Source organism: Chionomys nivalis, chromosome 9, assembly GCF_950005125.1.
Source record: "Chionomys nivalis chromosome 9, mChiNiv1.1, whole genome shotgun sequence".
Lineage (NCBI taxonomy): Eukaryota > Metazoa > Chordata > Mammalia > Rodentia > Cricetidae > Chionomys > Chionomys nivalis.
In genome coordinates, this window is record NC_080094.1 from 11,291,593 (window position 1) to 11,304,421 (window position 12,829).

Below are 12,829 nucleotides of genomic sequence, written 5' to 3' on the forward strand. Positions count from 1 at the left end.
TTAATACGTAAGGGTTTTTTTGACTTCACTAACCACATTACCATGGACCAATGTCCTAGAGGTAATTTGAAATAAAAAATGTTGATACTCATTGAAAAATGGTCAAGACGGCATCTACCACACAAAGATGCAATTCTTTATGATTGAGTGTTTAGACTGGAAGTCATGTGTCTGCTCGGACACTAGCTCATGAGTCATGTGTGGCTAGGTTTAGTAATGACTTTCTAGAGATGTTCATACGTTCCTATATACAGTTCTTCTCTGTGACCCTTGGTCACTTGCACATGAAACAGAAGGGTGGGAGGGACACTTGAAGGTCCTATAGAGTCTGCTACGTGTACGCGTAACAGAAGGGCACTTAGCAATAAGATTAAGATATTTTGCTTCCAGCAAGCTTAGTAAGAATAACAGTGACTGCTATTTACTAACAGTCATTAGATATCTAGTGACTCTACCCAAGGGATAGGAGGTTTATTACCAGAAATACCCTCAAACAGAATTTTCCGCAGCCAGTTCTACAGAGATATTGCTGGCGAATTGTCAGGGCCAGGTGCCTGTTTGGGGAGTAGCAGGGGTCTTGAGCTGTCTGTTGTGAACCCCTCGGAAGGGGCTCGAGTTGGCTGTTTTGGGTTAGTAGGTGAGCAGTTGCACCTGGACCTCTCTGTGAGTGTAGGTACCAGCTACCACCGTGGATGGCTGCCTCTGTCTCTAGCCAGCCATGGAGAAATACACATGGACGTGGGGTTGAATAAGAAATAGTATTGAGTCGGGCGGTGGTGGCATATACCTTTAATCCTAGCATTCGGAAGGCAGAGGCAGGCAGATCTCTGTGAGTTCGAGGCCAGGTTGGGCTACAAGAGCTAGTTCCAGGACAGGCTCCAAAGCTACAGAGAAACCCTGTCTTGAAACACCAAAGGGAAAAAAAAAAGAAGAAGAAAGAAAGAAAAAAAGAAAGAAAGAAGTGGTATGGAATAGCCAGGGAGTATTGCACACACCTTTAATCCCAGCACTTAGGTGGCAGAGGTAGGTGGATCTCTGAATTCAAGGCTAGCCTGGTCTACAGAGCTAGTTCTAGGACAGAAAAACCCTGTCCTGAAAAAAAAAGAAAAAATGAAAGAAAGTGTTGAACGTCACTGGGGACAGGTTGAGCCCAGTCTAAAGGAGAATTTTCTTTACAGATGGTAGTGTCTTACAGATTGCCTGTGTTCTTGGAAACCATTGTTTCTGGACAGTGTTAGATGGTACTGATCCCAGGCAGGCTGAGTCTGAATCTGTGACAGTTTTCCTTTGTTTGACAACATTTGCCTTCTTGGTCTTTTATGTTTTCCAGGGTTGAGCATGTTCCTGTGTAAAGAAAGTCTTTACTGGTGTTTGCCTGTGTGAATTAATTCCTTCCTTCCTTCCTTCCTTCTTTTGAAGTTTTTTTTTTTTTATGTTTTGTTTAAGTGTTCTTTCTGCATGTACTCCTTTGTTCCAGAAGAGGGCATCAGATCCCACCATATGGTGAATATTGAACTCAGGTCCTCTGAAAGGAAGAACAGCCAGAGCTCTTAACTGTTGAGCCGTCTCCCCATGTGAATTTCTTAGTAAAATGACAAGACTCATTTAGGAGACAGTATTCACAAGCTATTAATAAAACAGATTGCAAACCAATTAAATTTTTTTTTTCAAGACAGGATTTCTCTGTAGCTTTGGAGCCTGTCCTGGAACTAGCTCTGTAGACCAGGTTGGCCTCGAACTCACAGAGATCCACCGACCTCTGCCCCCTAAGTGCTGGGATTAAAGGCATAAGCCACCACTGCCCAAACAATTTAAATTTTTAAAAATATTTTTATGGTTTATTTAACTTTATTTTATGTGCATTGGTTGAAAGTGTCAGATCCCCTGGAACTAGATCTTCAGACAGTTGTGAGCTGCCATGTGGGTGTTGGGAATTGAACCCGGGTCCTCTGGAAGAGCAGCCAGTGCTCTTAACCAACGAGCCGTCTCTCCAGCCCCTTAAATTTTTTTAAATATTTATTTATTATGTATACAATATTCTGTCTTGTTTGTCTGCCTGCAGGCCAGAAGAGGGCATCAGATCTCATTTCAGATGGTTGTGAGCCACCATGTGGTTGCTGGGAATTGAACTCAGGACCTCTGGAAGAGCAGTCAGTGCTCTTAACCGCTGAGCCATCTCTCCAGCCCCCCAGCCCCTTAAATTTTTAATTAGAGTTTATTTACTGCTGGACGGTGGCAGTGCACACCTTTAATCCCAGAACTTTGGGGCAGAGGCAAGTGGATCTCTGTGAGTTTGAGGCCAGCCTGATCTAGAGAATGGGTTCCAGGACAGCCAGGGCTACACAAAGAAAACCTGTAAAAAAATTTAATTTACTTATGGGATGTGACTTTTTTTTTTTTTTTTTGGTTTTTTTGAGACAGGGTTTCTCTGTGGTTTTGGAGCCTGTCCTGGAACTAGCTCTTGTAGACCAGGCTGGTCTCGAACTCACAGAGATCCGCCTGTCTCTGCCTCCCGAGTGCTGGGATTAAAGGCGTGCGCCACCACCACCCGGCGGGATGTGACAGTTTTTAAGAGCCAGGTCTTGACTGTGGTCAAGATTGGCCGGAGGGACCTTCATCCAGTGAGTCATCTTGACCTCAAAGCCAATCTTAAAAGTGTACCCTGAGCTGCAGAAGAGTCAAAGCAAGCTGAATCCTAACAAACACGCACATATTGACATCTCTCTGCTATAGCTGCTTCACACTTTAAGACTGCCTCAAACTAATGGACTACACGCTGGAATTGTAAGCCAAGCAAAGCCTTTCTACCCTAGGTAGTTTGTCAGGATGTTTTTGTTTGTTTGTTTGTTTTTTGCTTTTTTTGTTTGTTTCATCAGCAGAAACAACTGGGACAGAAAGGGAGGCTAGCGTTGAAGGCTCCCTCCAGAACTCTGAATTGACCCAGGTGTGAAGGTTTATTGAGATTTTATATGTCAAAAAAGAAAACAGACCACTGTATATCAGTAGCAGCCCCAGCGAAGCAGGAGATGTATGTGGCTAAGCCTAGAAAGGTCCATCTGACAGTTTTCTGCGGGAGAAAAATATTGCTGGTCTCATCTAGCTCCATCCTAGCAACCACTGTATTTAAGTACATGGCCCCTCTGTGACTTCACAATGGAACAGGATGCTAAAAACTTAGTTGTAAGAGAAAAATAAATAGCTGTAGCTGGGGAAAGTGGCACATACATATAAGCCCTTGTGAGCTCAAGGCCAGTCTGAACTACATAGCCAGTTTAAGGTTGACCTGGGTTTTATAGGGAGACCCTGTCTCAAAAGAACCAGAGTAGGGCTGGGCAGATGTCTCATTGGGTAAAGTACCCTGTGTGTAAGCATGAGAACCCGAGTTCAGCACCCACATTAAAGGCTGGGTGTGAAGTTGGCTGTGGTGGCGCACACCTTTAATTCCAGAGGGAGGCAGAGGCAGGTGGATCTGTGAGTTTGAGGACAGACAGGGCTACACAGAGAAATCCCGTCTTAAAACAAAACAAAAGGCTGGGTGCGGTTAGTGTGCACCTGCAATCCCAGCAGTGAGCAGGCAGAGACAGGAATCAATTCACCAGACCTCACTGGCTGGTCAACTTAGATAGTGGTGAGGGTTCAGCCGTAGACCCTGTCTTTAAAAATGAGGTAGAGAGATGGTAGATGAATACATGATGCTGACCTCTGGCCTTTACGATTTACTTCTCATCCCCCACAAATCCAAACCAAACCAAAAGCCCTTAGTGGTAGAGCCAGGGTACAGTGGTTTCTCCTACCTCATCAATGACTGCTAAAGGTGCTCAGAGGTCACTGCTGTGTAGATAGATTCTCACCTCTTTGGTTCCTTAGGGAGAGTAAGAGAGATAAAGAATTAACGCACAGTTCTCGGGCGGCTGATGCTCCTTGTAGCAGTGTGTTTCCAGGTGTACCCTTGGGCTAGCAGCATTGATGTCACCTGTGAGCTTGTTACAAATTATATATAGGTTCAGCCTGGCTGCCCTAGTTCAAGTGCCTGGGGGCAGATGCAGGAAACTGGCTTTCTGAACTCTCTTTGGGGAAAGAGCAAGGAAGAATGACATGGCTATGCCAATGGAGCCCCTCTGCTAGCATTATCTTTTCAGAACATGGGGTGGGTTTGTCTGCAGTACCTAAGTACTTTGAATGCTTCCATAAACATTTGTCTGGGGACAGAGATGGTTCAGTTGGTAAAGTACTTCCAAAGGTCCTAATTTCCATCTGTAGCATCCACGTGAAAATGCCAGGCATAGTGCCTTGTGCCTGTGATCTGAGCACCGAGGCACTGGAGACATGAGAGTCCCTGTTACTCACTGGCCACTCAGTCTTGCTTAATTGGTAAGCTTCAGGCCAAAAAGAAGCCCTGTTTCAAAGGAGGTGGATGGCATTCCTGAAGATAACAGCCTCTAGCCTTCACTCACGTATGCCCACCAGCACTCATTGAAAGAAGAGCAGCTTGTTTTTAAGGTGATTTCTGACATTTGATGTGGAAGTGAAGGAAAACAAGGTTATGGGAACATGGAACAACGCCACAGAAGCAAACAAGAGATATGATAGGAAGTTTAAACTCTCCCTTTTAATGGATGAACTGTAGGCAGCTCTCCTGCTGTGACCCTGCACTGCACTGAACTGCAAGTTGGAAATAGAAAATGTCTTGTGCACAAGCTTCTCAGAGCTATGTCTTAAAGATTCTGAAGTCCAGGCTAGTGATGGTGGTGGACACCTTTAATCCCAGCACTTGGGAAGTAGAGGCAGGCGAGTCTCTGTGAATTGGAGGCCAGCCCAGGAGGCCAGTCCACAGACTGAGTCCAGGACAGCCAGGGCTACATAGAGAGACAGCCTCGAAAAACTAAAACTTGAAGTTCTCTAGCCCCTTGGAGAATGAACCCTGTGTCTATTCTGTTCTTGGAGGGTGGAGTGGATGTGCATGGATCTTCCAGCACAGAGCATTAACTAGTTACTGCCAACTCCGTTCCGAAGGTGCTAGGTGCCTGGGATTTCCACACTACACACTGAGTTGTCCTACTGCTTTGTCCCTACTCCCGGTGTAGCCTGAGACTCTGACTGGAATGGAGTGAACTGAATTATCCCTTCAGTTGTTACTGCCCGATGTGTGTTACCAAGATACAGCTTGTTGAGCCAGAATTGCTAGCCCGAGGCCATGTGTGCTGAGCACAGAGGAGTGCCAAGACAGACAGCAAGCCTTGTACTACAGCCTGAGGCCACGTTAGAGGCCAGTTAGGCGTTGATGATTCCACCTCAGACCCTAGCAGGGAGGGCTTGTAAATGCCCCCCCTCCAGCAGTCCTCCCTTTGACAGGGAGTGGTGAGTCTTGGAGTGGCCTGCCAGGAAAGGAGGATTACGACTTCTGGGGTGTGACTCCCTCCTGGAGCAGCCACGCGAGCCCAAGGTGACAGTGGCTTGCCCATCCACTGCTCACAGTACACATTAGTTTACTCACATTACCTGAAGAACACTCAGCTGTGCTTGCCTTACTGCCTGGGGTGGTGGCAGTCTGGGCGAGGCACCTTCCACTGTTCTTCAGTTTTTTGAAGGAACACAGAGCTTTTAGTGCCTGGGGAGCAGAGTGGCCTGACGCTTCTGAGTGACACCAAATATAAAGTGGGTGTGCTGAGAACAGAGATCTTTGCGGGTGTTTCCGCTGGTCTGTAAAGGTCTTTCTGATTGTCACGGTGCTAGAGGGCACTGTGAAGGCTTGCCCACCAAGTGGAACATAACTGTACTTTATGCTTATCTGCGACTTGGGATTGGCTGAAATTCCCCTGAGCCCTACTGGTCACCAAGAACTGTGAGTGTCCTGAATCCAGGGTGGAAAGCTTTAGAGCTGAAGGAGATTAAGTTGTGTAATAGATACTTTCACCCCTACTTCTTACTCACCTCTCCTCTACCCTCTTTTCCACAGTGAATACCTACCTCTTCATGGTGCAGGCTCAAGGCATCCTGCTTCGAGACAATGTGAGGACCATTGGTGCCCAGGTGTATGAGCAGGTGGTCCGAAGCGCCTATGCCAAGAGGAACAGTAGCCTGAACGACTCAGGTAAGCTCTAGTGAAGAGAGCCTTATGGAATGTCTGAGAAGGCAGGGAAACTGAGTCATTCATCTCCAAAAGAGAGAGTGTTGAGAGAAGGATTGGCTGGGAGTCTTCGCTCCTGCTCAGGTTGGCTAGAAGGCTGCATTTTCATTTTGAACTCAAGGTTGTGTTTCAGAACATGGCTTCTTGCTTTGTTTTTGAGACAGTGGCCTTCCTCATCTAGAGTAAATTCATAGAAGCAGGTTAGCAGGATGAGCTGCTTGGCTGTGAACAAGTGCAGATGCCAAGGAAGCTGGTCAGAGGTTCAAGGCGCTGGGAAAATAGGAGGTGTATGTGTGTGTGTGTGTGGGGGGGGGTCATCTGTGCTGTTTAGACTTCCTTCTGATTCTCACTGGCTATAAACTGAGTATCAGAAACCCACAGTGCTGATGCACATGGGAAGGGAGCCATTACAGCAGTCCCCTCCTGTGATTGGCTTCATATTTTTAGCTGCAGCACTGCACCACCTGCTCCCATCAAGCTACAAAAGCTTCTGAGGAGCTGAAGGAGTCAGCATACTAGTGCCTTGCTGAGCCGCCTTTCTCTTCTCTCCCTAGATTATCCTCTGGACTTGAACCACAGTGAAGCCTTTCCCCCAACCACGACATTTCTTCCTGAAGATTTCACCTACTTTGCCAACCACCCTTGCCCAGAGAGGCTCCCTTCCATGAGTAAGTAGATCGATGCTTCAGGCAACTAGTTCTTAACAAGTTACTTAACTTCTGGTTAACTAATGTGGAAGGGAGAGTGTGACCAGCTGGTTTCTCTGACTTTGGATAGTGAAAGGCTTTCTGCCCTGGGAGTTGGGGCCGGAAGAATTCCTTGTACCTCAGCTTCTCTTCAGCCAAACCTGCTGCTGTTGACCCACATTCTCAGTGGTGCTGTGTTCTGCCCTTTGTGATGGCCTTCATGAGGTATCCTAGAGAAAGAGCTGGCCATGGCTTTGCCATTTTAGTGTAAATTGCCCACTGGTTATAACTGGTTTGATAGGGGCTGGAGAGATGGCTCAGAGGTTAAGAGCATTGCCTGCTCTTCCAAAGGACCCGAGTTCGATTCCCAGCAACCACATGGTGGCTTAAACAACTATCTGTAATGAGGTCTGGTGCCCTCTTCTGGCCTGCAGGCATACACACAAACAGAATATTGTATACATAATAAATAAATACTTAAAAAAAAAAATAACTGGTTTGATACAATAGACCCCTCTACCCACCTTCTTCTTCTGTGTCCTGCTTTGTTCCCATTTGTGCCCCTACCCCCCTGCTCTCCCCACACTTCTTGTCCATCCCACTCTGGCTAGTTGCTAAAGGTTATTTTCTTTTTGTTGTTGTTGTTTTTATTTTGTTTTTTGAGATAGGGTCCTGGAACTCCCTTTGTAGACGAGGCTGGTTTCGAACTCACAGAGATCTACCTGCCTCTGCCTCTTTTGTGTTGGGATTAAAGGTGTATGCCACCACATCCCAGCAAAAGTTATTTTCCTAACAAAATACTGGTTTAAAAAAAATTCAAGCCATGCATGGTGGTCACACCTTTAATTCCGGCATTAGTACTCCTAGCTGTTCTGGGACTCGCTCTGTAGACTAGGTTAGCCTGGAACTCACAAAAATAGATGCTCCTGCCTCTGCAGCCCTGGGGACTAGAATCAAAGGCCTGTGCCCTGCTCTTGACTTCCCTAGCACTTACAGTCGCCATGGTTTGTGCTCTGAGCACTATTACTCAGAGCCCCTACTCACTGGTGGCTGGGGGGAGACAGGCAGCTGGCCTGAACAAGCTGCCACGCCTGAGTGCACTACTCCTCTGTCCCTCTGAATCGAGCTGCTATCTCGGGCTTTTGGAAGGGCGAGCAGTGTGTGTGTTGAGTGAAATGGAGCTCCCTGTGGCAGGGGTGGGGTGGGGGGCTTGAAAAGAGCTGTCTCCCCTTTGCTTCAAGGTCTCTGTTCCTTCCCCACCTTGGCAGGAGCCAACCTCTAAGGTGTTTTCCCTTTATTACACTTCTTTGTCAGATGGCAGTGACACCCTAAAGAACAGAGAGATGGGAAACAGCACGGCCAGGGCTCAGCCTGGGAAAGTTTTAATTGTTTTTCTCTCTGTGTCCAGAGGGCCCGATAGACATAAACATGAGTGAGATCAGAATGGATGACATTCACGAGCTCTTCTCCAGAGACCCAGCCATCAAGCTTGGAGGCCACTGGAAGCCTTCGGACTGTGTGCCTCGATGGAAGGTGGGCTGTGAGTCAGACCGCAGGCGTTAAGAACACTTCTGGGGTTGAAGAACTGTGACATCTGGAAACTTGCACTCTGCCTCTCATTTTCAAGAAATGAGTTTCCCCAAGCACTCTCCTGCAGCCAGAGAGATTGGTAGCACCCTGTTGGTGTGTGGCGGCACTGAACCCCTTTGTTCCCAGGCAGGATTATTTGTGGGAGAGAGGGTCAGTAAGTCGGCTGACACATTTGTGGACTGTGTCTTTGCAGAGCCAGTGCTTTCTGTCTGGTCTCCCAAGTTACTGGAAGATAACTGGACCGTAGTGCAGTTCTCCAGCTGAACCTTGGGTCTTTATAGGGTGACTGTAGTCAGGAGAGGAGGCGGAAGCTAAAGGCCATTCTTTGACAAGTGTTTGATAAAGTGCTTGGAAGTTGCTGATCCTGGGAGGGGCAGACCATGACACAAGCATGGGACAATGAGTGTACGGTAGCAAGTGTGCACAGATGACCATTGTAGAACGAGCTGTGTGCAGCATTGAGGCGCTTCCCTCACTTTGTGTTGGCATACTTCTAGAGACACCTTTGTACTGGGTTACCTTGGGTCTATCTGCCTCCTAGAGCTGCAGTCTAGATAGGATCCAGATAGTTCCAAGGTGCCATTGCTTGCATAGGCCAGCATTAGAGAATGTCAGGAGGGTCTCAGCACTCCCTAAGGGTTGCTTATCTAGGGGTTTCCAACTGTGTAGCAATGTAGAGAACTAACTGGGCAGCTAGGCCAACAGCTAACTGGTGGCTCCCTGTTCTGTGATTCACTGCAGGTGGCCATCCTCATCCCCTTCCGGAACCGCCATGAGCACCTCCCAGTCCTCCTGCGACACCTGCTCCCAATGCTTCAGCGCCAGCGCCTGCAGTTTGCCTTCTATGTGGTTGAGCAAGTGAGTGACATTTAGTTTCCTTCTCTCTTTTCTGAGCCCACAATCTAGAAAGCAGCAAGTGACACTGCCTTCAGTATAAAGAGCCCAGGGTGGCATTGTCCCCATGAGCTTGGCCCTCCCACATCAATCATTAGTTAAGAAAATGCTCCATAGAAGTTCCTACAGGCCAGTCTTAGGGAGTTATTTTCTTAATTAAGGGTCCCTCTTTGCTGGGTGTGAACACCCACTTTTAATCCCAGCACTCAGGAGGCAGAGGCTAGCAGATCTCTGTGAGTTCAAGGCCAGCCTGGTCTACAGAGTGTGTTCCAGGACAGCCAGGGAGGGCTGTTAGACAGAGAAACCTGTCTCAAAAAACAAAACAAGAAAGTCTGTTTTCCTAGATATGTCTAGGTTTGTGTCAAATTGTCAAACATCAAAACCATCCAGCACCTCCCTTGCCTCTGTCCTGAGTGTATGTTTTAGTATTAGCCTGGGTAAAAAAGTTAACATGTAGTTAAGTAGGCCATAACTGGTGTGAACTGGTTTCTACCTGCCACAGAATTTATAATCCTCAGACAGTCATCCCTGGAGAGCTCAGTGACTATTGTAGTGGGACTTCAGAATAAAAGGCTGAGATGAACACACCCTCTTTCGCTAGATGTGTGAGCAGCATAAATTGAGACTTGGTAGTGCCCGGCCTGTTTCCTGTATATTCCGTGGCTGTAGGCCTCCGTTTTCAGCTGTGGCTTGTGTTGGTCCAGCCCTCTCTGAAGAAACAAGACAGAGTCCAGTGTATTCTCTGGGTGACTGTGGGCTGAGTAGTGCTGCAGTCTCTGTGGGCTCAGTAGTCTGTCCATTTGGCTCCTAGGACCCCTTTTGGTGTGCAGCAAAGGCAGTAAGGTCTTTGCTTCAAGATCGTTTTTTTTTTTTAGGTTGGTACCCAGCCCTTTAACCGCGCCATGCTTTTCAATGTCGGCTTTCAAGAAGCCATGAAGGACTTGGATTGGGACTGCCTGATCTTCCATGATGTGGATCACATACCTGAGAGCGACCGCAACTACTATGGCTGTGGACAAATGCCCAGGCACTTTGCAACCAAACTGGACAAATACATGTACCTGTGAGTGTCTCCTGCTTCCAAAGGCCAGTTGCAGAAATGAGATGCAGCTGGCTGTGACCAGCCGTGTCAGCTGATGGGCGGCTTGTAAAGTGTATGCTCTATGCAGGAGCTCAGCAGTGAGCAGGCATGAGGTGGAAAGTGGGTTAGTAGTGTGGCTGGGGATGGGGGGGCGAAATGTTTGAGTGGTGATGACCAGTGTGGAGTGACCGAACACTGAAGATGGCCATGGTTGCACAACTCCATACACGCTGAGTAAATTCTGTGCTCTGTCACTCACTGCACAGTAAAGTTGTTGCAGACCAGTCGGGAGTTTGGAGAGGTGCTCAGTTCTCTTGCCTGGCTGTGCAGTACAGGAAAACAAAGACAAAGTCATCAGGAAATCCAACTCTAGTTCTAACGTGACTGCTGTCCTTCCTTCAGGCTTCCCTACGCAGAGTTTTTTGGTGGAGTGAGCGGCCTGACTGTAGAACAGTTTCGGAAAATCAATGGCTTTCCTAATGCTTTCTGGGGCTGGGGTGGAGAAGATGACGATCTGTGGAACAGGTATACACCCCCGTCCTACCCCCACCCTGCCACAGTGTCCACCAGGAGCTACCTGTGTCATCCAGTGTCCTTGAGGCCCCATTGGAAAGAACCACATACACAGTAATATTTCTGCCAGCTGTCGGTGTGAGGCTGGTGGGTGTTTCCTGTGTGCCCCCACCACATCATACAGCAGCTCCACCCAGCTTTCTGATGGGATTCTTGGAGTGACTGAGTTATTTTCTTTCATGATGGAGATGAATATTGGGAGTTGTGACTATTTGGAGTTTGTTTTAAAAATTATAGTTATAACATTAAATAACAACAGAAAAGCCCTTCTAACCAAAGTAAAAATATATCTCTACTTTTTATGAAGGCAACTATTCTCAATTTCTCCTTTGATATATAAAAATAAACAAATGACAGCTTAACAATCTTTTTATAATGACATGTCTGAGGGCTGGAGAAATGACTCAGCAGTTAAGAGCACCTATTGTTCTTCCAGATTAAGTTTGGTTCCCAGCACTCACATTGGGCAACTCACAGCTGTCTGTAACTCTAGCTCCAGAGGACCCAGTGCCCTCCTCTGTAGGCACCTGTACTCACTGGCACATACCCACACACAGACAAAAAACACACTCATAATTAAAACGTAAGAATTTGGGGCTGGAGAGATGGCTTGCTGGTTTAGAACACTTGGTGCTCTTGCCAAGGTCCTGGGTTCAATTCCAGCTCTTGCATGGCAGCTCACAACTGTCTATTATAACTCCAGTTCCAAGGGATCTGATGCCCTTTTCTGACCTCCAACAGTACCAAGCTTGCACAAGGTGCTTATACATAAAGTTAAAAAAAAAAAAAGTGTCAATACTTTGTTAGAAAGATAGAGAGTAATAGCAGGGTGTGGTGTATCCCAGCACTTGGGAGGCCGTGGAGATGAGAGTTCTCTGACTTCAAAGCCAAGCTACATAGTAAGACATAGAACAGGGGAGGGAAGAAGTATGTGCATCGTAAAATTCATATGCAAATAAAAATAAATTGCCCCAGTCTGTGCACACCAAAACAACTTTGTTACCATTTCAGTTTGTGTTTAAAACATGGTGAGTGAACCACATCAGATCTGTGTCAGTTTATCAGACCCGTAAGTGTCAGTCACCACAGTCTCAGGGTAAGTGCCACTGCTTGGGGCTGGGTGATGTCAGTGTTAAACACACGGAGTCTTGTGTGGGATGCTGTCTGAAGCTTACACAGCTTCCTGCTGGCATGTTTAGCCTTCAGTGTTCCCATGCATGCAGGTGGTAACTTAATAGATTGTCTCATTCCCACTGGTACTTAGGAAAAGGTCTTTGAAATAAATTTGGTCTGAATGTGATGTGTTAGGGCTCTTGAGCCATGCTATAGCAATGTTCCCCATGTTCCCTGTGGTTCTCTGAGTACTCTGTGCCCATGTTAGTGAAACCTCCCCAAGCAGAGGGGTGGAGTGCCTGGTGACCTGTTCACAGATGTGTCCCTGCAGTCTGTAGCTGCATGCAGGTGAAGACTTGAGGTGGGTGCTGGGGTCATCCTCAGTGGCTCTCCACCTTGTGTTTTCAGACAGGGTCCTTCATTGAAGCTGGAGCTTATTGATTCAGCTAGGCTGACTAGCCCTGAACTCGAGTCAGCTGTCCATTTCCCTCTCCCCTTTCCAGTGCTGGGATTATAGACACACAACACTGCTCAGCTCTTACGTGGGTTGCTGTAGATCCAAACTCAAGTCCTTGTGCTTGCGTGGTTGGCACTTTATCCCTAGTCCCTTATACCATTGTTTTCAATAGCAATTACATGGTCTTGCCACAGACAGAAATCCTAGTTAGTCCTCTGCTGGTGGGCATTTGATGGGAGTATGTCATCCTTTGTTCACATGTGGAGGCATCGCTCCAGATTAACTAAACGCTTAGTGTGACTACACAG

The 12,829-nt window shown here is 47.2% G+C and overlaps 1 protein-coding gene across 3 annotated transcripts in view; it reads left to right on the top strand.

The window, feature by feature from the left end:
* B4galt5 (beta-1,4-galactosyltransferase 5) overlaps positions 1-12,829 on the top strand; it is a 54,282-nt gene that overhangs the window by 36,888 nt on the left and 4,565 nt on the right. For all 3 annotated transcript variants that reach the window (XM_057781589.1, XM_057781590.1, XM_057781591.1), the window contains exons 2-7: positions 5,957-6,091; positions 6,682-6,795; positions 8,222-8,346; positions 9,145-9,261; positions 10,173-10,360; positions 10,781-10,903. In XM_057781589.1, coding sequence (XP_057637572.1) covers positions 5,957-6,091; positions 6,682-6,795; positions 8,222-8,346; positions 9,145-9,261; positions 10,173-10,360; positions 10,781-10,903 — 802 coding nt within the window. The remainder of the gene's footprint in view (positions 1-5,956; positions 6,092-6,681; positions 6,796-8,221; positions 8,347-9,144; positions 9,262-10,172; positions 10,361-10,780; positions 10,904-12,829) is intronic.